General features: G+C 43.3%; 1 protein-coding gene across 1 annotated transcript in view; it reads left to right on the top strand.

Moving 5' to 3' along the window:
• LOC147734927 (zona pellucida sperm-binding protein 1-like) overlaps positions 1-22,994 on the top strand; it is a 111,750-nt gene that overhangs the window by 42,926 nt on the left and 45,830 nt on the right. Inside the window, exons 4-7 of the mRNA XM_086953688.1 lie at positions 4,289-4,435; positions 22,310-22,494; positions 22,584-22,681; positions 22,775-22,902. Of these exons, the coding sequence (XP_086809814.1) occupies positions 4,289-4,435; positions 22,310-22,494; positions 22,584-22,681; positions 22,775-22,902 (558 nt within the window). The remainder of the gene's footprint in view (positions 1-4,288; positions 4,436-22,309; positions 22,495-22,583; positions 22,682-22,774; positions 22,903-22,994) is intronic.

A 22,994-nucleotide genomic window follows, 5' to 3' on the forward strand; every position in this document is an offset into this window, starting at 1 on the left:
ATGCTAAAACAGGCACAAATTACCGCAAAAACGGGGAAAAAGAGAGTTACACAAAGATTCCACAAAGCAAGCACAAAAAACAGGCAAAACAAGGGAAAAAACACTTGCAGCGGCGGCAGCCGGCAAACGAGGCAGCAGCGAGGCAGAGGGCAGGCAGGGGCACACGCAGCAGCTGGTGGCCGTGCGGCGCGGGGGTGTCCCACAAGTGGGTCACACTCACCTGCGTCGCACGGTCGCCATTTAAGGCCAAGTGCGCGGGTGGGCGGGGCAGCTGGGAGGCGGGAGCGGGGAGGGATACAGAAGACAAAAGGGGCGGGGACAAGCGGCGGTGGCGGGAAGGGAGGGCGGGGGGCGGCGCGGTAGGCGGACAACAAGGAAGGAGAGCTAACACGGAAATAAATGCTAAAACAGGCACAAATTACCGCAAAAACGGGGAAAAAGAGAGTTACACAAAGATTCCACAAAGCAAGCACAAAAAACAGGCAAAACAAGGGAAAAAACACTCGCAGCGGCGGCAGCCGGCAAACGAGGCAGCAGCGAGGCAGAGGGCAGGCAGGGGCACACGCAGCAGCTGGTGGCCGTGCGGCGCGGGGGTGTCCCACAAGTGGGTCACACTCACCTGCGTCGCACGGTCGCCATTTAAGGCCAAGTGCGCGGGTGGGCGGGGCAGCTGGGAGGCGGGAGCGGGGAGGGATACAGAAGACAAAAGGGGCGGGGACAAGCGGCGGTGGCGGGAAGGGAGGGCGGGGGGCGGCGCGGTAGGCGGACAACAAGGAAGGAGAGCTAACACGGAAATAAATGCTAAAACAGGCACAAATTACCGCAAAAACGGGGAAAAAGAGAGTTACACAAAGATTCCACAAAGCAAGCACAAAAAACAGGCAAAACAAGGGAAAAAACACTCGCAGCGGCGGCAGCCGGCAAACGAGGCAGCAGCGAGGCAGAGGGCAGGCAGGGGCACACGCAGCAGCTGGTGGCCGTGCGGCGCGGGGGTGTCCCACAATCCCCTTAATTTCCTCCAGGCAATCCTGGGGGACTTGGTGGCCCAAATAAAAGACCCGATCCTTCCTTGAAGGTTAGCAATATCCTTTTTATTAAAATTTAAGGGAATGGAGTTGAATAAGAAGGTAATTTTAGGCAGAATTATCATTTTGACCAGGTTCACTCTACCATAGATGTTAAGGGGTAGAGTGTTCCACCTGGTCAACAGCTTCCTCACCTCCTTCAGCACCGTTTGCCAACTAGTTTTCGAAACATCCTCTGATTTATGAGTGAGGTATATTCCCAGGTATCTGATTTTTAGTTTAGCTTCTGGTATCGGGGCCAGGCTGTTCCAACTCATTAGATCAGTTTTATCTTTATTGATTCTGTACCCCGACACTATACCGAAATCTTCAGCCAGTTCAAATAACCTGGGAATGGCCTCAACAGGATTGGTCGTGTAAAGAAGATCGTCAGCGTATAATGCTGTCTTCAGCACCAAGTCAAAGGGCTCGATATAAATATCAAAGAGGAGGGGTGACAGAGGACAACCCTGCCTCGTTCCCCTTGAAATATTCAACCACTTAGTCAAACTGCCATTAACCAATACTTTGGCTCGGGTACCCCTATATAGTGTCTCAACCCCTTTAATAAATGTGCCTGGGAACCCAAACTTTGCCATAGTTTTCCATAGGAATCGCCAGTTAACCTGGTTGAATGCCTTTGCTGCATCAATCGCAACAATGGCAAGCGGCAGCCCTCTCTATCACTTCGTCTATTGCTCCAACTACTTGAACATAAGTTCGTTAAGCTGACAGCCTGGTATGAACCCCCTCTGGTCTGGATGAATCATGGACTTAATTACTCTCGCCAGTCTAGATGTTAGTATACCGGAATACATTTTTAAATCTGAATTAAGAAGGGAATTAGGTCTATTCGACTCAATTTTTTTTAGGATCTTTGTTTGACTTTGCTATCAAGGTGATGGTGGCTTCCGACCAAGAAGCTGGAGTATGCTCTCCCTGCACAAAGATTTTGTTAAAAAGTAACAGTAGAGGGGCTAGGATTTCCTCCAGATTGTCCTTCTACACCTCCGTCGGCAGTCCATCCGGATCGGGGGCCTTGTTTCTAGACATCTTTTTCAGCTGAGCCCATATCTCCCCTTCCGTAATCTCGGTGACTAAAGAAGCTTTATCAACCTCAACTGGGGCCGATCCCTCAAAGCCCACCACTGCTCCAGCTCTTCCACCCCATGTCTGCTATCTTCTTGATATAATTCCTCCATACAATCTCTAGCCTCTCTCCTGATCTCAACATCTTCTGTTAGGAGCAGCCCGAATCTCGCTGAATTAATGAGCTAATATTATTCCTACTCCTCTCGGTCCTAGCCTTCCAGGCCAGGAGGGAACCACACTTCTCTCCATCAAAATTCCGAAGCTTACTAACTTCCCACTTGTCCTTAATTATCTTATCAGCTCGTGCTTTGAAGCCTATCTGCAACTCTAGAAGCTCTTTTTCGAGTGCAAGAATCCTTCCTCTATCCTCCAAAGCCGCTAAGTTTTCTTTTCAACACCATCTGTGAGCCAAGAATACCTCTTAAATAAGACTTAAATGTTTCCCAAACTGTTTGTTCTGAAGCTGTACCACTATTCAATAGAAAAAACTCAGACAAACTCCCCTTGATTCTGATTTTAATCTCTTCGTCTAAAAGAATTGTTCTGTCCAAGGTCCACCTATACTCTAAAGGGCTTGTCCTAAAATGGATTTTTAGCTCAACCGCAGAATGGTCCGACAGACCTACTGGGATATATGAGATTGAAACAATATCAGGCAAGAGCACTTGGTCTAAAAGAAAAAGATCTATTTTGGAGTATTGGCTATACCTTTTACTATAAAAAGAATATTCCCTAAGGGTACTGTGCTTAACTATCCAGACATCCTGTAAGGTAAAGTCCTTCATAATATTCTTCAAAGCTAAAAGGGATTTATTTGGGGGGTTATATTTAGCTTTAGAGGTACGATCTAACTGGCTGTCCAATATCAGATTAAAATCGCCCCTAATATAACTGGAGCCATGTGCTGTATCATACTCTCCTCTAACTTCCGAAGAAAGCTAGAGTTGCCTTCATTAGGGCCATAATAAACAGCACACGAAAAGGTGAAACTACCATTTATGCACAAGTTCTTGACTGGTTTATGTGGATTCACTGCCTCAAACTCTAGAACCGGATTGAGGTGGTTCTTCTTGTAAGTGTCCTCCCCAGCCTACTCTCCAGACATAGCCTTGATAGCAAATGATGCATCACACAGTTGATAGCACGGGGCTTCTTTTCAATCTATAGCACCCACAGCAAAGGTGCATTGAGGTGCGACTTTTCTCCAGCTGGCTGAGAGCAACCCAAATGAAGCTGTAGCCCGGGACTGGCAAAAGGACAGGCATACCCTAGACATTCAGGCTTTTGCAGAGTAGCAAAAACCACTTGGAGTGGTAACGAGGGTTAAATTAGGAAGGACTGGTATGTGGCCTATGTAACTACTAGTGACTGAGATTAATTCAAGCATCACAAATCCCGTTTTAAAATGTTTCCAAATCGAATGCCGCAGGTGCGACATGTCTGCCCAGATGTGGGTTCTGTGCTTACTATGCCATAGACCATCTGCAGCTCCCAGATGAGGCACACATTGGTTCGGTCTGCTTGGGGAATGCTTGAGTCCGCATCAAGGGGTAGACCAGCTCTGGCTGCTCGTGCTGTACTGTTGCAACTGTATCAAGCCAATGTCTGATTTGCAAATTATCTGGAGATGCATAGTGGGCTCAAAGGAATTGACTGGAATATGGCCAGAGTAATTACTGGTAGCTGAGATTATCACATTACACAAGTCAGCGTTTTGTGTTTTTTCTTTGCAGAGCTGTATCGTGGTCCACTTGGTTTGGGTCTTACAACTGAGAATGAGTGATTTGCTAGTGCCCAGTTCAGTTTTTTCAGATACTACTCACTGAGGCTGGGAAGAGAGGATGCGAGAGGTCTTCACAAGTGTTTGGGTGAGAGGGTGAAAAGGGTGTACGTTACAACATGTGAATGTGGCGTTTCTGCTTTTAAGAAAAGCTCTAATCGGTTGTATTGAAAGTGCTTCTAAAACCTGCTGTTAAGCAGTTTAAATTCTCTGGTTTCTTCCTAAATTACTCGTCCTATGAATTTTACATGCATTGTAGTAATCTATAGGATGCTGTGTAATGTATGTGATTAAAACATTAATCTTGATGTCCTCTTACCTCTTTCCAATCCCCATCTGATTTATGTTGTAGGTCCAAACCTTCCTTCTGTGTGCAAGGTGGGTTCAGGAAAGATCCCATGTGGAGGAAACTCTTCAGCCTCATTGGATGCCTGCCTCCGCTCTGGCTGCTGCTATGATCCCGCAGACCACACTGCTCCTTGTTACTATGGCAATAAAGGTGAGTGGGGCATGTAAAGGCCCTTGCAGTTGCTGGGCCAAGAACTGGAGTTGGCCATCAGTATTTGACAACTAAACGGGTTAACGTTTCTGATGAGTTTTTAATCCAGGCAGTATTTGTAATCCGGTAACCCGTCTATTCTGTTGCATTTTATATATGTAAGTGTTGGAAAATAGTTAAAAATATCTATCCTTCGTTCTAGTACTCCTGATTTGATCTGAATGTATTCTGCTGCCACAAATAGTCTACATTTTAATTCAGTTCTTTGCAGATACTGGACTCTACTGGCGAGTCTAGATGTGGGTGTTAATACAAGTCTCTGGTGAATTGTCCCCAATATTCTGTTTGAACTGTTTTCACCTCTTCCTTCTTTGCTTTTGTGGCAGATCATCTTCAGGCAAACAAAGTTAATCCTCCTCAGTAATGTATGGTAGAAGAACTGGACTAGTGCTGTGACAACACAATTGAAGATTGAGAATGTAGCATTTTTGATAGAGCTGTAATAACTTCCAATGGTTAGAACTGACACGGACTAATAACATCCCAGATTCACAGTTGGAAGTTGTCAATCTTTTATTTGTAATTTGGCGAATCCCTTAGTTACCTCTTGTTTGGGGATATGCCCAATTGCAGCCATAATTCTCTTTGGATGCAAGATTTATCCATGCCTATTCATTCTGGTGGATGACGGAAAGCTACTTGTTGTCTCAGAAGTTCACAACCTATCTGGCTGGTTTTGTTGTATTTTGTCACCATGCCAGTTGCATTTGTAGATTTACTATCTAATTTAGCATTATTATAAATGGCCGTTAACCTCCTGGTATAAGTGTGGTGTGCAATCAAGTACCATAAAGCGTTATATTTTACAGAGAACAGTTAATAAGCAGCCACTTAAATCAGCCCAATGGCTAACTCTGTAGTTTTCACACAATGTCCTGTCATCAGATTATCACAAAGAAGTGAGTAGGCTAAAAAGAGTGATTACAGTGGATCATTAGAGGGAGGAATACGGTGAAGAATGAGGTAGTTTATAGAGAAAGTCCCTCAACCTCCAAAATGTAGTTTAAGCAGATAAGTTTGTTTACAATCACTATTCTACATATCTAAGATCAAGTGGGAGAATTCCATAATTCCGTTCTTAGAATGCTTGCTTAACATCTATATATTTTTTTGTCCTTTGGGTCACATACGTTCCTGTTTCTCAGATTTCTGGTAGTCATCCAAGTGGTATGCACCCTGAAGGGTACCATGTTGACACAGTTGTATGAATATGTAGATTATACTGGCAATGTGGATTTTAGATTAAAGGGGCCAACCTGAATTTTATCCTCCTAAACTAACCAGCATAGATCCTTGAACTAGTTTCATGTGATCATATTTCCTGGTGCCTATAATCAGTTTCATGGCAGAATGTAGAAGAGATTTCATATACTGATGTTGAAGTGCCTTCCAAACAAGCATTGCCTTAATCCAATCTAGACGTTATCGTGCGGTAGAAAATATTTTATTCTCTTGATTAACTGCAGTACATCTCTGGCTTTAATGCTTGTCTTTTCATTCTGTTAGCATGATCAGATTTGAGACCAGCCAGTTTCCTATTGATCTCATTTATGTAGATAAGAAAAGTGAGATTTAGGAGGTCACAACATATCTAGCAAATGTGATTTGAAGCATGTGTCTTGGAGGCCTTGAAGCAGAATTCATTCTATTTTATCTGGGTTGTGCTTTAATAGATTGCAGACATTCGGTTGTGCTGCAGACATTCGGTTTTGCTGCATAGATGAGAAATTCTTCAGAGTTGGGAACATTTTTGAACCATGTGCATACAGCTGGATGGGTGCACTCTTTTCTTTACAGTTCTCGGACTGGCTCCAGGTGTATGTTGAACATTACCAGTATTCGAACCTTGAGAGCACCACATACATTAGCGAGTTTCAAGACAAAACCGCCTGACCTGCTGATTATCGTTGAGGGTGAAGGATGTGAACCATCTATGCACATTGCTCGCGATGCCCATGCAAATTTCATTGGGATCAGTAAATTTTGATTGAAGTATTGAATTATGCAGAATGATCCTGTAGAATGAGACCGCCATTGGCACAATTTGCTATGAGTGTTTTCTTGTATTTTGAGGGTGGCAGACTCTAAGCTGCAACCACTACAAAAGCCAATTAATTTAAAGAGTAGACTTTGTTAGCATGGCTGTGTATCCTGAGGTGATGCACTGGCTACTGATGGCTATATGATGGCTATGTATGAAAATAGAAAATCATGGTTCAAGATTAATTTTCCTGAATTCTTATTAAGAGTGCAATTTATTCAGCCTAGCTGTGGAGGTAAAGGAAAAGGCACTTAGAGGATAAGTTGGAAGACTAATAAAAGATGTAAAGATGGGAAATTGCTTGAATGTTTTGAGGATATGTTTTAACCCCTTCCATGCTCATGACGAGCTCAGCTCGTCATGAGGTAGCCTGGAGCTGTGCTCATGACGAGCTGAGCTCGTCATGAAACAATGGGAAAGAGGGGGCCTGCAGCACAGGAGGGGAATTGCCTTAGCAGCCATAGTGTTAAACTAGCAATAATTGTAAACTATACTCAAATTGAATTCTAAAATGTCATTAGTTTGTCTGTATTGCATTTTATAATGGTTAATTTGGAGGATTCCTTGACTTTTTATTCTTCAATCCAGAATTAACTAATTAAAACAGTCAGGCAGCCATTATCAGACTATGCAAAACATGTTCTTTAATCTGAAACTGATATTAATGCAGAGACTTGCAGCACTTTTAGACTCTTGGAGTGCTGCTTTCAAAATATATTCATAAAAACTACTGGTTTGGTAAGTCCCAGGGGATTCTAGAGGTATTCTGTCTGCCTAAAAAGAGAGTGACCGTGTTCTCTCGGACCTAAGACGTAGAGGTCATCACCAGAAGGTGATGGAAAGCTGCAAGAATGATTGCTTTTTCTTCAGTGTTAATTCTGTTTGATTCCTACTCGCATACATCTTAGCATTGATAACCTATCGAGTCTCTTAGCGTCTCCAGTCTAAGAGTGATATGTGAGTGCATGACTTTTCCAGATACTTTTGAATGTTTTTTCTTCGCTTTAACAATAGCTCTTCGTTTGCAGAAGAGAATTCGGGGAGTGGCTGTAAGCGTCTTTTTATAGTACATGCTGTCTCCTTTAAGAACTATTTTTACATGTGCAACAAATATTTCTAAACCAGTTCTTCTGCAATTAATGCTCAATTTATGGGAGACGCTTGATTAAACACCAAGTTACTAGTCCATGTCATACCCCAGAGAATGTTCTGATTTTCTATCAAAACAATAGGTAGGAAGACCTTTTAAGAACTTTTCATATGCTTTCATGGAAAAGTTCTTAAGTGATCACAGATTTGCTAAAAATGCAGGAATTATTGGATTGTTCCTAAATTAACAGCAGGGTGAAAGACTAAAAATGAGCTGGTATAGTTGACATTCATAGAAATTAAAGTCATCATTTAGGAAAGGCTAGGACACTGTCTTTTTTCATTTGGAGGCACACTTTTTCCTGTGCCAATCAATTTTGAGATACTTAAGTATTTGCTTTGGGAGGTGTGGTAATTTGACAAAGACGCAAAATGACAAATAAGTGAGGCAGCAAGGTTTATTGGAATGAGCCCACAATATGCAGGATTGCGGATAGCAAGATACAGAGCAACTGACTGTCACCTAACACAGGGAAGTCGAGTTACTGGAATAAATGACATCAGTGAACTTTCTAACAGTAAATCTTCTAATAGCGAATACAATAACTATTGCATTGCTATACTACTTACTCCCTTTCCTGTAAGAAAATATAACCATAAAACCGATTGAGAAGAACACTACATTTTGCTGTAATAAGTTTTGCAGCAGGAACAATCTTCTATTTCGAGATAATTCCATCTGACGTGTCAGAAATGGTGTGTTCCACAGGTGACTTTAAGTCAAATGATAAAACATCAAATTAACTAGATTCTGAGTCAGAAATATTGGTAAATGAGGTAACTGATTGTGAAGAAGTTTCACCTGATATGTTACTATTCGGGTACAGATTACAATCCGTATATATACTTCTTTCCATAGAGTGATTGTGATAATTTGTGTGTTTTCAACATTAGATCAGTCAAAACCTGCATCAAATATGTAGCCATTCAGAGTCACAATTACAAGAATTACCAGCACTCTGAATAATTTGTGCCTGTTCAGGTGAAATTCTAACTAGGTTCCTAAAATTCCACTAAACCTTGGGCCTGATTGAGATTTTGGTGTATCGGTTACTTCAACACAACTGTTTTGGATGTCCTGTCTGCTGAAATATAAATCCCTTTATATTCTTTTAAACAACTTTTTATTGACAATTTTTCAATATATACACATCCCCCTGCCCAAGACCAATATATACGAAAAGACTTATTACAATCATAAATCTGAAGTTAATACATTAGAGTTCATTAAGACCTATGCAGAGACAGCAGCAAAATCACATTGCAACCTATGTAGATCTCTGAATCCACTGCAAAAGTAGTGCCCAGATCTGCATTCCCTTTCTTCTTTTGTTAGATCCTTTATTTTTATAGATTGCGACCTCAAGGCTGCAAGTCGCAAGCAAACTAGCCCTCCATTGTTGGAAGGTAGGCGGATTAGGACCGAGCCAAGTTGTGGCAATACAGAGTCGGATGATTGCCATGGCCACAAAGATCAACCCCTGCATGTTTTTCTGCCGCTCACAGTTTGCTAGCCCCAAAATAATTTCCTCGGTTGTAACATCCACTCTTATTTGGCACACTTCGGATAAGTCAGATATATCTTTAACCAGAATATTAAGCCTTTTACATGTTACAAACATATGTATAATATCGACCCCAAATAATGCACAGCGTGGGCATGTAGTTCCCTTCCCTATCGCCCATTTGGCGATTTTCTCAGGCGTGTAATATAGGCAAAAAAGTTTTAGAACATTGTGCATGTAATTTAATCGATATTAGCGATGTTTGGGCTAATTCATAGGTGCGCTGGGAGATAGTAGGCTGAACTCCCAACTTGATCTGCCAAGCAGTGTTGTTTGTCCATATCATCTGGGAAAACTGATTTCAGGGTTTCATATATTTCCCCGATCTTGGGTGTGTTTCTTTACAGAGATATCAATCAGTTGATTATTATGGAAATTGCACCGCCCGCCATTTTTCTTTGCTAAAAAATCTCTAACCTGCAGAAACTTAAAAAAAGTCCCTGTGGCTAATATTATATTCTGCATGTAGATCTCCAAACATCTTTAAGACCCCTGGTGAATAAAAACAGCCCAACTGTACTACTCCGACCGAAACCCATCTATTGAAACAGCTATCCTGAAAAATGTCCGGTAAATCATTATAGCGGCTCACTGGCGTATAGTATGAGTATCGCCCAAACCCCAAGAGCCTACGAACATTGCTCCACACTTTATACACCCCAGCAATAGTTTTAAACTTAACTTTCTTAAAATAGCTATCATTTACATGCCGCCAAAAGCAGCCACTACATTCTTCTCCTAGTATAATTTCTTGTGGGGTCGGAATCACTTGCCCGGTGCAATCATGAGATCATTTTGGCACAATATTTTAAGAAGGTGGCCCAATAGTAAAGTTTAAAATTAGGCAGAGATAATCCTCCTCTTTCCTTTGGTAGCATAATCCATTTTAGTGCCCGTCTGGGTTTCTTATATCCCCAAATGAAACTTGAAAACATAGAATCTATAGTTTTAAATATTTGGGGAGAAAACTCAAGACAAATAGTTTGGAAGAAATATAAAAACGGGGCAAAACATCATCTTAATCACATTACAACGACCACCAATAGTCAGGTGTAAATTATTCAATCGGATCAACTCCTTCTTAGTACGTAATATCAGTGGGGTCATGTTATCAACAATATTTTCAATTTTGGCCTTTGTTTTTACGCCTAGATATACGGCCTCCACGGTCACTCTTGAATCTCTCATCGTAATTTTGTTATTAAGAATAAGCTCGGTTTTGCTAGAGTTCAATTTATAGCCAGACACTAACCCAAACCGATACGAGTCTTCCTCTATCACAGGCATGGCTAAATTGGGATCTCTAGTGACCAGCGCGATATCATCGGCATATGCTAAGATTTTAGTATTATGAGTTCGTATTTGAATCGGTGGTACTGATTCAAGGTTCTCCAGCCATCGGATGAATGGGTCAATATATATCGTGAAAAGAGGGGAGCAAGGGCACCCCTGCCTAGTCCCCCTCGAAAAAAAAGCAAAATTCTCTGATAAAAGCCCATTAACCAATACCCTGGCACTATGTTTATTGTATAGCCTTTGGGTAGCCTTAATGAATCTGTTGGTGTTTCCACAATGAGACATTGCAGCCCATAAAAATCTCCAGGAGACCCCATCAAGCGCCTTCTCTGCGTCCAGCAGGATAAGCGCCATAGGGTCTCCTGTTGACTCCGTATAATCAAATAGATTACCCGTTGTATATGGTCAGTTGTTGACCTTCCTAGTATAAACCCATGCTGATAATGTGATACTACTTTATTTATTTTTGGTGCAAGTCTAGCTGCTAAGAGTTTCGAGTAAATTTTGGAATCCCTGTTGATCAATGTAATACGACGGTAAGATCCTAAATCAAGAGGGCTTTTATTTTTTTTCAGAAACACCACAATCTTAGCTTCTGACCATGAGGCCGGTGGAGTCTCCCCCTGAAATATGAGTAAAGAGTTCCACCATTATCATTTTTAATTGATCAGCAAATTTTTTTATAGAACTCTGTAGGGATCCCGTCCAGTCCTGCCGCCTTTCCACTGGATAGCGAATTTAAAGAGTGAAGAATCTCTTCTCAAGTTGGTAGATCATCCAGTATATCCTGGTCTTCCTTGTCAAATCTAGTCCCTTGTATTGCATTTAACTATACATTTTGATAAAATCTCTGGAACAATGCTCTTACTTCAGATGGTTCCGATCTTAGGCCTAGTCTAGGATCCTGAATTTCCTTTATAATGCTAGTTGATGTCTCCACTCTTATACATACTGCCAGCTGATGCCCAACCTGTTCACTTAGCTCATATACCTTCTCTTTATATATTGATGCTTTAATGATAGCTTTTTCCACTAATATTTCTGATATAAGATTCCTAGCTACGGCTACCTGAGTCAGGATGTTAACTATCGCCTGGCCCTGTTGTGTTGCTATAATCAAATCCTTCTCAATTTAACTCAGATTTTCTTGTAGTGCTGCCATATGGAGTTTCCCTTCCCTATTTGACCTAAGTGAAAATTGCAACGTCTCGCCCCTTATGCCCGCCTTCAGGGCGTCCCAAACAATCGCAATAGACACACTGCCCAGATTGTCCTCAATAAATCCCGGGATCCACCCCCTCATGTGTTGACAATACTTTTCATTCTTCAGTAATGCCCTCTCGAATGTCCAGTTCATAGATGGGCGGCTATTCTGAGTGCATATAAAGTTTAAAATTAGTGGATTATGGTCCGACAAAACACGCAGCAGTTTTTCTATCGAGCACAGAGATTTCAATGAGTTCGACATTAAAATTTAGTCTAACCGTGCATGTCGGGAATGAGGATGTGAAAAAAATGTGAATTCAGGATCTCCATTATGATTATATTGCCACCCATCTATTAGGCCATGTACAATGCACATATATTTTAGTGCTTGGAAGACTCTTGGTTTTCTACCATGATATTTGAATTCAGGACAGTGTCCAATCCCCTGGAAGAAGTAAATTAAGATCCCCACAGATGATCGGGGGTAGAGCCACTGTGTTGGCTCCTTGGATATGTCAGTCAGCATCTCTGGTTCATCGGAGATGCTCCCATAGATGGTGCAGAGTGTCAGTTTACTTAGCCCATTATTAATGAAATGAAATGAAAAATTCCACTTGTATAGCGCATAACCACCCGGAGGCCTCGCAGCGCTTTAGACTGAATTGGTGTGTCGGGCTACTGGGTAAAAATTAGTACGCCTTTGAAAACAAGTAGGTTTTTAGATCTCTCCTAAATGACATTCGGTTGCTATTTTGTCTGAGAGTTAGGGGCAGGGAGTTCCATAATTTCGCCGCTGTATGAGTGAAGGAGCGTCCACCCCAACGGGCTTTCTTGACTTTTGCCATAGCTGCCAAATGCAATGAGGCCGAGCGCAAGGCTCTGGATGGTGAGTAAGGCCGCACTAGAGGGCGCAGGACTGCCGGGCCAGCCTGATGGAAAGATTTGTGCAAAATGCACATGGCCTTAAACTGTGTCCTGGCAGCCACTGGAAGCCAGTGGAGTTCCTTTAAAGCATTCCTCGCTGATTGCCAGCGGGGGATGTTGAACAATAGTCGGGCGGCACAGTTTTGGGTGACTTGAAGTTTTTTCGTCACTGCTACCGGGGCTCCTAGATATAAAACGTTTCCATAATCCAGGCGAGAGAGTATCAGGGCCTGGACCATGACCCTTCTTGTCTGGAGTGGAAGTAGGGGGAGCACTTTACGGAGCATTTTCATTAGCCCCATACAAGTAGAGGCAGTTTTGGTGGCTTGAACTGAAAAATCCAGCGCTCTATCAAGCCAGATTCCCAGGCTCTTTATCTGGTCCTTAGGAGGAGGGGGGACACCGAGGCATAAAGGCCAGCTAGAAGCTAAGGAAGTAGGGGAGGGATTACCTAGCATCATGATCTCGGTCTTCTCCCCATTGAGTTTGAGGTGGGAGAGTTGCATCCACCTAGCAACAGCCTCCAGACAAGGGCCCAAGGTGTTAGACGAACCCTCATTGTGGTCCAGAGAGACCACAAGTTGGGTATCGTCTGCGTAGGTGACAATCCGCACACCAAAAGGGAGGACTATCTTCTCTATCTTCTATACAGACATTCAGTGATTGCCCATCTACCAAATCTATCAGACAACACTCTATTGAATTGGAGCCCCCCCCCTTTGCTAAGATCGCCATCCCCTTAGTTCGGACGCCTTGTGTTGAAGCAATAATACGTTTATACCCCAGTGATTTAAGCAAATATTGCTGAGATCCTTCAATATGTGTCACTTGCATGCAGACGATATTTGCTTCCATTGATTTCAGCCCAACTGCAACCTTCTGCCTTTTTTTAATATCATTGAGGCCGCAGATGTCATGTGAATTAATTTTTAGCTTGGCCATGTTTGGATTTTTTCGGGATTGCCTAATGTCCTGATCATTGGGTCTTTGTCTGTATGCCCCTTAGCGAAGTCTTTTCCACCCTTCCTGTACTCAAAACCCCTTGGTCTTGTGCCACCCCTTCTCCCTCAACCCCTCCCTTAACCACCCCATCCCCTCTCCCCCTTACCATCCTATGAGGCTTCCTGGGTCCCTGGTTACCCAGGTGTGGGCGTCTGTGTAGTCGGAGCACCTCAGCACACTCTGTGGGCAGACCCTTTATGCTTTGGATGTGTTGGACGGGTGGGGTCAATTATGTAATTAGACTTTTACCCTGAGCCTTTATAAGAAAACAATTATTTGTACCATATTTTAGTTCATATGCTTTTAAAGTTTCCCCCTCCCCGACCCAGTCTGATTACTCCCCAAGCTTTTATGTTCATAGTCAAGTTACTGATTTGCACTGTTTTTTTTAATTTTTATTATTTTCCTGAATTCCCTTTCCCAGTCTTAGGTAAGCTTCTGCTTGGATTTCACTTAAGAAGCTTCTCGTTGATCCCTTGTATATTATATTCAATCGGGCCGGATTTTGAAGATAGACTGTTGCTCCAATTTTTTCAAAGGGCGTGAATAATTCTCATTCTCCACCTTCTCTCAACAGTGGCGTGGGCGAAGTCTGGTCTGGCGAAGAACATAAATTCTTTGTATTCACTCTGCTTTGTGGGCCTTGCCAGATCATAGATGGCTTCCCTTAGAAGGAAGTTGCCAAAGTGGACCAACATAGCCCGAGGATGGCTTTTGGGTGTGTTTGGGTAGTGTCAAAGGGAATCGATGAATGCGCTGGATTTCTCTATCCATATCCAAGGTGCCAAGTTCTGGGAAGGTTGATTTTAGTAGATTGATCATAGAGCCCCTTGGGTCATTCTCCTCAAAACCTTCAGGAATTCCAAGGAACCTCAGATTATTTCTTCTTGATCTGTTTCCGTGATCTTCAACTTTCATCATGAGGTCCTTTATAATTCCATCATGCTCATTCTCCTGTTTTTGCAGGTTAATTAAATCGGTTTCCAAATTTTCTGCACGTGCTTCCACTGAGGCCATTCTATCCGAGATCTCAGTGCAGATATTACCCACTTTTTTTTATCTGGTCCTCTAACTCTTGTATTTTCTTGTTCCTGCCTTTGATGCTCAGGAGTTTCCCTCTTACCGTGGCCTTTAGTGCCTCCCATAGGCTAATGGTGTCAGTATCTGGGTTGTCATTAAAGGATAGGTACTCTCCAATTGCCTCTTCTATTTCCGTTATGTTCGGGGGGTTTTCTAGAATATCACTGTTAAGTCGCCAGTTGCGGGTAGGCCTCTCATTGTGTTTCCCGCTTAGGGAGAGGGTGATGTGTGCGTGGTCTGATATTGTTATGGGTCCAATTTCTGTTGCCTGTGTGAGGTGCATGTGTGTGGAGGACATGAGTATGTAGTCGATTCTGCTATAGGAGTTGTGTGGGTGTGAGTAGAAGGTGTATTCCCTTGTGCTGGGGTGTGACAGTCTCCATGGGTCTGACAGTGTTTGGCGCATAGGTTTTTGAGGGTAGTTTGTTCTAGTGTCGTATGGATGGCTCTGTGTGGATGTCTATCTGTGGCGTTGTCCATCGCTAAGTTCATGTCTCCTGCTATTATCAGCATCTCTCCCAGTGAGATGTCGCGGAGTTCGCGCTCTACCTCCTCCCAAAATTGTTTGTTTGCTGAGGTTGGGCCGTAGATATTAGCCACGTGTATGGTGTCATTACCTCTCTTCATACTTGTGATTAGCCTCCTACCTTCTGTGTCGGCACGGCAGTCCTGTATTTTAAGTTTTACTTTCTTGCTGATGATAGTGATAACTCCCCCCTTTTTGTTTACTGCCGGAGAGCAGACTACCTCGCTTATCCACTGTGCCTTAAGTCGTTTTGCGTCGTCCTCGCTCACTCTAGTCTCTTGGAGGACAAAAATGTCTCCTTTGAGTTTGTTTAGGTGTTCTAGTGTCTTCCGGCGCTTTATAGGGTGGTTTAGGCCCTTGCCATGGACACAATCTTGATGTCTCAGGTTAGTTGTGGCTGTGCATGTGTAGGCTGTGTAGTCATGGTGTGGTGTGTACCTCGCTTATGCCTGCGCTTATTCCGCGGTGTACCCCTGACTCTCGGCGTGACCTGCGACCATGTCTTCTGGTTTGTGTGTGGACTTGCCCCCCCCTGGGGTCTTAGTGGGTGCTTGGGAATGGTGATAGAGCAGAAAGAAGAAAGAGTGTCTCCACGGATTTGCTAATGGTTGTGTAGTTCGTTCCCCCCCCACTTCTCCCCCTGCCCTCCCTCTCCTTCCCCCCCCCCTGCCAAATTACAGTAAACGTGCGACAGCAACATTCTTCCCCGCCCTCCGCCCCCCCGAGTCCCTGTTACCCCTTTCCCTTGACTCTTATAGTTCACGTCTGTTAAGGGATATTTCTGTTGTGGCGCAGTCCTGTGCGTCCGCTAGTCCCTGAGGTTATAATACTGAGATGGTAGTACAGTTAGTGTTTACGTCGTTTGCCATGCTCGCGGTGACTGAGGTAGATGATGTACATGAGGTAGTTTAAGTGTTAAGGTGTCACCCCGGTCTGGTTTAATTGTTCGAGGTGGATATGTTGTCTGGTCTGCTTCATTGTGCGCCTTCCTGTGATTGAAGTCGTTCTCTCCTTAGTGACCTCCTGCCGCACCTGCTTCCGAGCCGTCTGAGGACGTCTTCCTCTTCGCCGTCCCTGGACTTAGGGCTTCCATTTCCTCTTGTTCTGGTTCTTGGAGGTATCTGCGTAGGTCGGACGGGTCGTTGAAAATGCGCGTTCCCCCTCTATCCGTTATGCGCTTTTTGGCTGGCCCTGCAAAACTAAACGTGATGTTTGCTCTCTTAAGCTTCTCTCCTAGGGCTAGGAAGCCCTTCCTTGTTTCTACCGTTCCTTTTGAGAAGTCTTGCGTTGGTATTATCTTTTGGTCATTCCATCTCACCGTTTGGCCTTTCCTGGCGAACACAAAAATGGCCTCTGTGTGCCCGGACCTCATTGGTTTGCATATGATTGGTCTCGGCCCTTTTGCATGCTGTTGCTTCATTGCTGGGACTCTGTAGGCCTTGTCAATCTCAAAGGGTCTGTCGAATTTGAGACCGGTCATTTTCGGAATTAAGATTTCCAGCATTGCTGCGCACGACCCTGCGGCCTGTTCCTCGTCGTCTGGTACTCCCAGGATCCTGATGTTGCCCTTCCTGTTTCTGTCCTCTTGGTCTGCGAACAATCTCTGTAGGTCGTTGGTTATTCTGGTGACCTGGTGAATTTCTCGCTCATTTTTCGTTGTTCTGTCTTCAACGTCACCTATTCTGTTCTCTGCTTCTCCCACTCTATTGACAACTGTTTTGGTCCGCCCTTATGGCCGGGAGTTCCAGCTGGACATTGTCCATGGAGATTTTAGTAGCTTTGGCTAGATCGTTGGCTTCAGTGAACTTTTTGAGCAGGGTTTCCATTGCTGCTTCGTTCAAGGCGGAGCTTTTAATTTTGATTGGTGATTCCGATATCTCTTTCCTTATTTTTTTGCTGTTGGCTATTTTGTCGTCTCTGCCCGCCATTCTGTCAACCTCTCCTTTCTAGGTATATGGATAGCCGGTCTTTCTTCTGTTGATCAGTTTGCTGGCTTGTTTGTAGTGGTTCACTACTTCCTGTGGATGTGGTGTATTTGACCTTGGGCCCCTGGTTGAAAGAGAACCTGCTGGGCCACCTTATTGTTCTTGTTCGTGTTTTACTGGACGCCAGGACTCTGTTTACGTTGCGCGGCAATTGACTTGTGCCGCCTGTGCTTCCTGGTTTTGCGCGGTGTACGGTTGGCTGGTATTTAGGGATTGGTCCGGTTTGTTTCGCTATCATTGTGCTACCGTTCTTCTTCTCGTCTTTGCCGTGTCCCTTTGTTCTTCTTGGCCCTAGTGTGCCCCCCTGCCAGAATGTCAGGCTCCTTGTCGTTGTCTGGCTCCTTGTGGTTGCTTTGTAGCTCTGCTGTGTGCGGGTTTAACTTACGGGCCTTGGCGAGCTTGTTGTCCTTCTTTTTATGTGCTATGCGCTCCCCAGCCTCTTCTGCTTACATCCGCTGATTTCCAGGGTTGGAGCGTGCGGTTAGTGCTGCTTCACGTTCTGGCCGTGCCCTATTTCGTCTTCAGTCTTTGGTGTGCCCCTGCCTACGCACACTTGGTGCCGCTCTGAGTGGCTTATATTCGCCACAATCTGCCGCTGAGCTCAGCGTCTCCTTCACCAACCGCTGTTAGCCTCTTCAGACTACTCCTTGTGCCCTTTGTGCGGTCCGCACACACTGCTCGCCTTCTTACGTTGTTCCGCGCTGTCATTACCCACTTTTTTAATTGCCCCTTGTAGTTTCTCAATGGCAACATGATTCCTTTGGGTATCTTTTTTAATGTCCTTATGGAAATTTTTAATGGGGCTCAGCACTTCGCTCAGCAAGGGCTCAACAGTTATTTCTGAGCTATGTCCATTTCCAGTTAGCTTTTGACTTCTTCATTCTGCCTCATCTAGGCTGCGCTGATGAGCATGCTCTGTTTCTCCCGGCAATTTTGAGGTCTGACTTTTTCGTATAGGTTTAAGTCTTGTTATGGCATAGTCAGTGTTGCTGCCGGGTTCTGTGGTCTCATCATTTATTAAGTTTAATATTCTTCTTTTGTCTCTGGCCCTCTTTTTTTTCCCCCGTTTTTTCCTTGAGCTCGTGACTTGACGGGTTTCACAACATTTTCTGGATTCATTGGAGTCTAGGATCTCCGAAGTTGCTACTTCTGGTATATGTTCATCACTTGTTTCGCTTGAGGTGGACATCCCTGTTTCATATTTATCCAAACCAGAGTCCAATTCCTCGTAATGCACGTATTACCCAACTGTGGCGTTGATCCCGGGAAAAATGTTTGCACACGGGATGAGGAAGAGATTTGCCCTTGAGCCTTTTTTTCCCCCCTCCACAATGATTTGCTCCAAAGACGCACCAGAGTCTCCCCCACAAGTACCACTCGCATTCTCTGCTTGGTTGCTCTGTTTTTCAATTAATGTAGAATTGCTCGGTCCTTCCTTGGATAGCGGACTAAAAATATTAGAAATCCTAGGCTGAGAAGAAGCTGGGAGTCCAGTGTTTGTTGCAGCGGCTTTCAGGTTTTTTATTGTTTGCAGCCTCTGAGCTTTTTTAGTCATTAATTCCAGGTTGACTTTGTCCTCTATCCCTCCCCTTCTCTCTCTTTCTATTTTTTATATTCTAAAGGATTTCTATTTCGGTGGATGGGATATCCTTCACCGTTGTGACAGAACCCTTCCGCCAAGCTCCCAATCATGTTCTTTATCTTTTAATAAAACAGATGCTTTAGTAACTGAGAACAAACTTAGGTGAAGAAAATTGTTTTCTCTTGCGGCTTTGATATGGAGTTCTTATTAACACCTAATCACCAGAGTGAATTCTAGACCCTCTTGCTTTTCTATGAGCATCAAAGTATTTCCTGTTATTGGATTGTCTCAAACTCTCTTACCTAAATGTTCTAACTTTTCATCGGTGTACCTTTAAATGAGATTTCAACCACATTGACATATGTCTACATTTCGGCTTTTTTCTTAACAGCCTAAATGAAGGTCTAATTGGACCTTAAGGTGTCTTAATATAGCTCCATACATTTACATTACTATATTCTCAACATTTAATCCTGAAGAAGAATACTGTGTGACCTCCTCCTTTTTAAAATATCATTAACTGTTTCTACTAGTCCATTTGAGGATGGACTATTTAGGGCTACTTTTAAATGCCTTATATATTGAAGCACAATAAATTGTTACATTTTTATGATACAAAATGAGTACTATATGTGAATCTACTATAGAACTCTTAAGTTAAAATCATTAGTCAGACATTTTATAGTATTTTCAGTAGATGCAGATTCTAAAACTGTAAATAGAACCATTTTGATTAGTAGTCTACTAAAACAATCAAATTATTGTTTTGGGTAGTAATTTGGGTGGACCTGAGAAATCCATGGCTAACTTCAACAAAGGATACTCTGGGATGGGGACCAGCTGTAATGGTTTCTCTCCATTTCCAGTGCTCGTCAGAAAGTAAGTATTCCTGCCATTTACCAATTATATTGGAAACTTGACTTTCCAAGGATGGCCACCAATAAAACTTATTTATTGTAAGAAAATAGGTCTTGCCTAAATGATCCTCATGAGGTTTATGAATTAACTTTGCTATCAATTGCTCAGGCAGAATTAATTTGGTCTTGTGACAAAATCATTTTTAATTGTATGTTAAGATGCGACTTGAGCATAACCATGAAGTTTAGGATCCAAACATCTGACCATCTTTTTTTGTATATATTATCCATTGGCTGTAAAAACTTTACTTTCTGGTAGCTTCTTCTCAATCAGTGTCAGAATTTTTTTGTTCTTAACTAAAGCATCAATCACCGCAACAACACCCTCTTTCTCTTCTAAACTGTCCGTGCCAGAATCATCAGATATTGAGGTACAAGATAAGCAATCGGACCTGAAGTTCTTTCTCCTAGGAATGCATTTTATAGTTGGATTGTGGTCTTGATATTTCAAAAAGAACCCTAACCAGCATACCTGTGGCCTTGCCAAAGCCATTAATTGAATAAACTAGCGCTTTGCGATCAGTACATATATTGAATGGTGAACTCCAAATTAAGTTTTTACATTGATCCACTGCCCACACGAAAACAAATACTTCCTGCACTATATTCCTGTCAGTTGTTTCCCAATCTTGTAATATCCTGGAATTAAAAGTGATGGTATATGTTCTTACCAATATGCTAGCATAGTACTGCCCCTAAATCTAGAAGTCTTGCATGCAGACTGACACATATTTCAGCAGTAACTAAATGATAAAAGGCCAAAGCATCACTTTTTATTTTTTTCCCAAACACTTTTGTTAATTTAGTCCTCTTTTTTGGCTGAGAACAGTTGTTCAATTACAGAACAATCCTGGACAAATCTGATGCAATGTTTGCAAAGTCCCAAAAAATATTTTGAAACATTCTTGTCTTTTGGGATTAGAGCATTCTTGACAGAACTGCATTTAGGTTTAATACTTTAAGCACAAACTGTGTCCAAAACATTCTACCTCATCTGTGTGTGAAACTTGGTAATCTTTCCCCACAGAGTTGCGGGTGCTCGACAAAATATCATTGCAGGATATAGCGAGAGCTCTGGCAAACACGCCTAGCTTGCCATTCGCCCAGGCCCCCCCACCCCTGTTACAGAACTTGAATGTGAGATATTGCATGTAGCTAGTGGGGGTTTCTGTATAGGTGGGGCAATTTATATAATATATGAATGTGATGGGGACTCCATCTCTGGGCTTGTGCTGATGATCTTGCCCGGCAATCTCGTAGCCGGCGATGGCTGTAGCCATGTCTGGTGCATAGGTTGGGAGTAGCCACGTTTCCATGAGAATCTGGTCTAGTGTGGGCATGCTCTAGGTCTCTTATTTCGATGGCATGTTTGGTGAGCTAACGGATGTTGTGTGGTTTTTGAATTTTTGTGAGCGTAACAGGGGGGCTGGTTTGTGTGAGTGTTGTGAGAGGGCTGGATGCTGTTGGCAGGCGAGTGGAACTTGCAGGGGACCAATTGGAAAGCTCCTTCTGTGTTGTGCGGTGTGGCAGCAGTGCGATGAGCAAAGGCCAGAGTTGGAAGCTGTGGTCAGTTGGGGGAGAACCAGGATACCTGCTGCTGGATGCAGTCCAGGCACAGACTACTACAGACTAGCTTACATTTGGCGCACCAGTGGTCCACGTTGTGGCTACCTTAGAGTGAGGGTCCTGGGAGGGGGAGGAGCACAGGGTACTGTGGACTGGAAACTGTGATGCCACTTCCTGTGCAACATTAAACTCGTGTTCAGAGTGATTATTTTAAAAAGTGAACATAATAAAAATGGTGCTGGCTTAGCAAAGCTCAGAGCCTTCAGTGAGCTAAGGTGGGTCTGCTGAAGGTACATATTCGTACCTGCTTGGTGAGTATCTCCTAATATCTGGTCACTGTGGCTTTTTATCTTCATTTCAAAAAGTTGACAGTTCAGAAAAAGGAAGCGCACATGAATGTATAGATGGGATAGTGGATGAAAATTTCAGGAAAGTATTATTGGAAGGGTGAGTGAAAGGAAAGGTGAAGAGACTGACATGAGTGTAAATTGATGGAAGAGTCAAAGGTTTGGTTCAAGTGGGGACATTTAATTTATTAAGCTACTCCCTTGATGAAGGTGGCACTAAAGAATAGCTCATATCGGATAGAAACGTGCATCATTGCAGTGCAAGACCTAATGGTTAGGATAGTGCCCAAGTTTATTTGCAGTTTATGGATTACTGTGGTGTCTTGCTGATCTCCTGGAATCTGGAGACAGTTTGGCCCAGGCTTATTTGATGAAGCTGACCTGTTTGTCTCCTGAAAGAATAAACTCACTTATCTACATTCCTATGAACTGTAATCCTTCTGATACAACAACTTTACAATTAGTTGTGACAAGAGATGGGCAAGGATTTGTGGTGATGCTTATTTTTGGCCGAGCGAGAGAAAAAAATTACCCTCTGCAGTAGTGCTAACTAAAAGATCCTTGCTTGTTTTTTTTTTTTGTTTCAGGTTCCCAATATTTAATTTGCATATTTCATCTTCTGTTTCAGCCACAGTTCTTTGTACTCCTGATGGTTTCTTTGTTGTGGTCATTTCTCGCGATTTTGTGAGCCAGTCTATCCGCTTGGATACAGCCCACTTTGCAGATGGAGGTGCTGCCTGCCAGCCAAAGGTCGCGACTGCATCCTTTCGTTTGTTCCGTTTCCCTCTACACCAGTGTGGCACCATTGTCCAGGTTACTGACTAGTCGGGACAGGAGAAATTGGATGGGAATTGGCTTGTTTGTTTGCACTGCAATCCCTAATTTTTCTTTATCTCCTAAAGATGCGAAGTGATCGTATTGTGTATGAGAATACGCTGAAGTCTGCCATTGATGTGCAACACTCTGAGAATGGGTCCATCACAAGGGACACTGCTTTCATGTGAGTACTAGGACCGCGGAATGCTTTCTTTTTCCCCTTTTTTTTCTTCACAAGGATCTGGGGTTCTAAATTGACTCCCTTGTCTCATCCCAGGTTGACTGTCCGCTGCAGCTATACCACCAACGACTCCCTGCAGGCAATAGCTGAGGTCCTCACTTTACCTCCACCCCAGAACATCTTTGAATCTGGACCTCTTCGTTTGGAGATGAGGATTGCAAAAGGTGATGTCAGTGAAACTCCTAAAATTCACACACTTGGTGGGGGAATCATGGAAAGGAACCTCCTAAATTTACGAACAGTAACCTCTATCTAA

This window comes from Lissotriton vulgaris, chromosome 1_2 (genome assembly GCF_964263255.1).
Source record: "Lissotriton vulgaris chromosome 1_2, aLisVul1.2, whole genome shotgun sequence".
Classification (NCBI taxonomy): Eukaryota; Metazoa; Chordata; class Amphibia; order Caudata; family Salamandridae; genus Lissotriton; species Lissotriton vulgaris.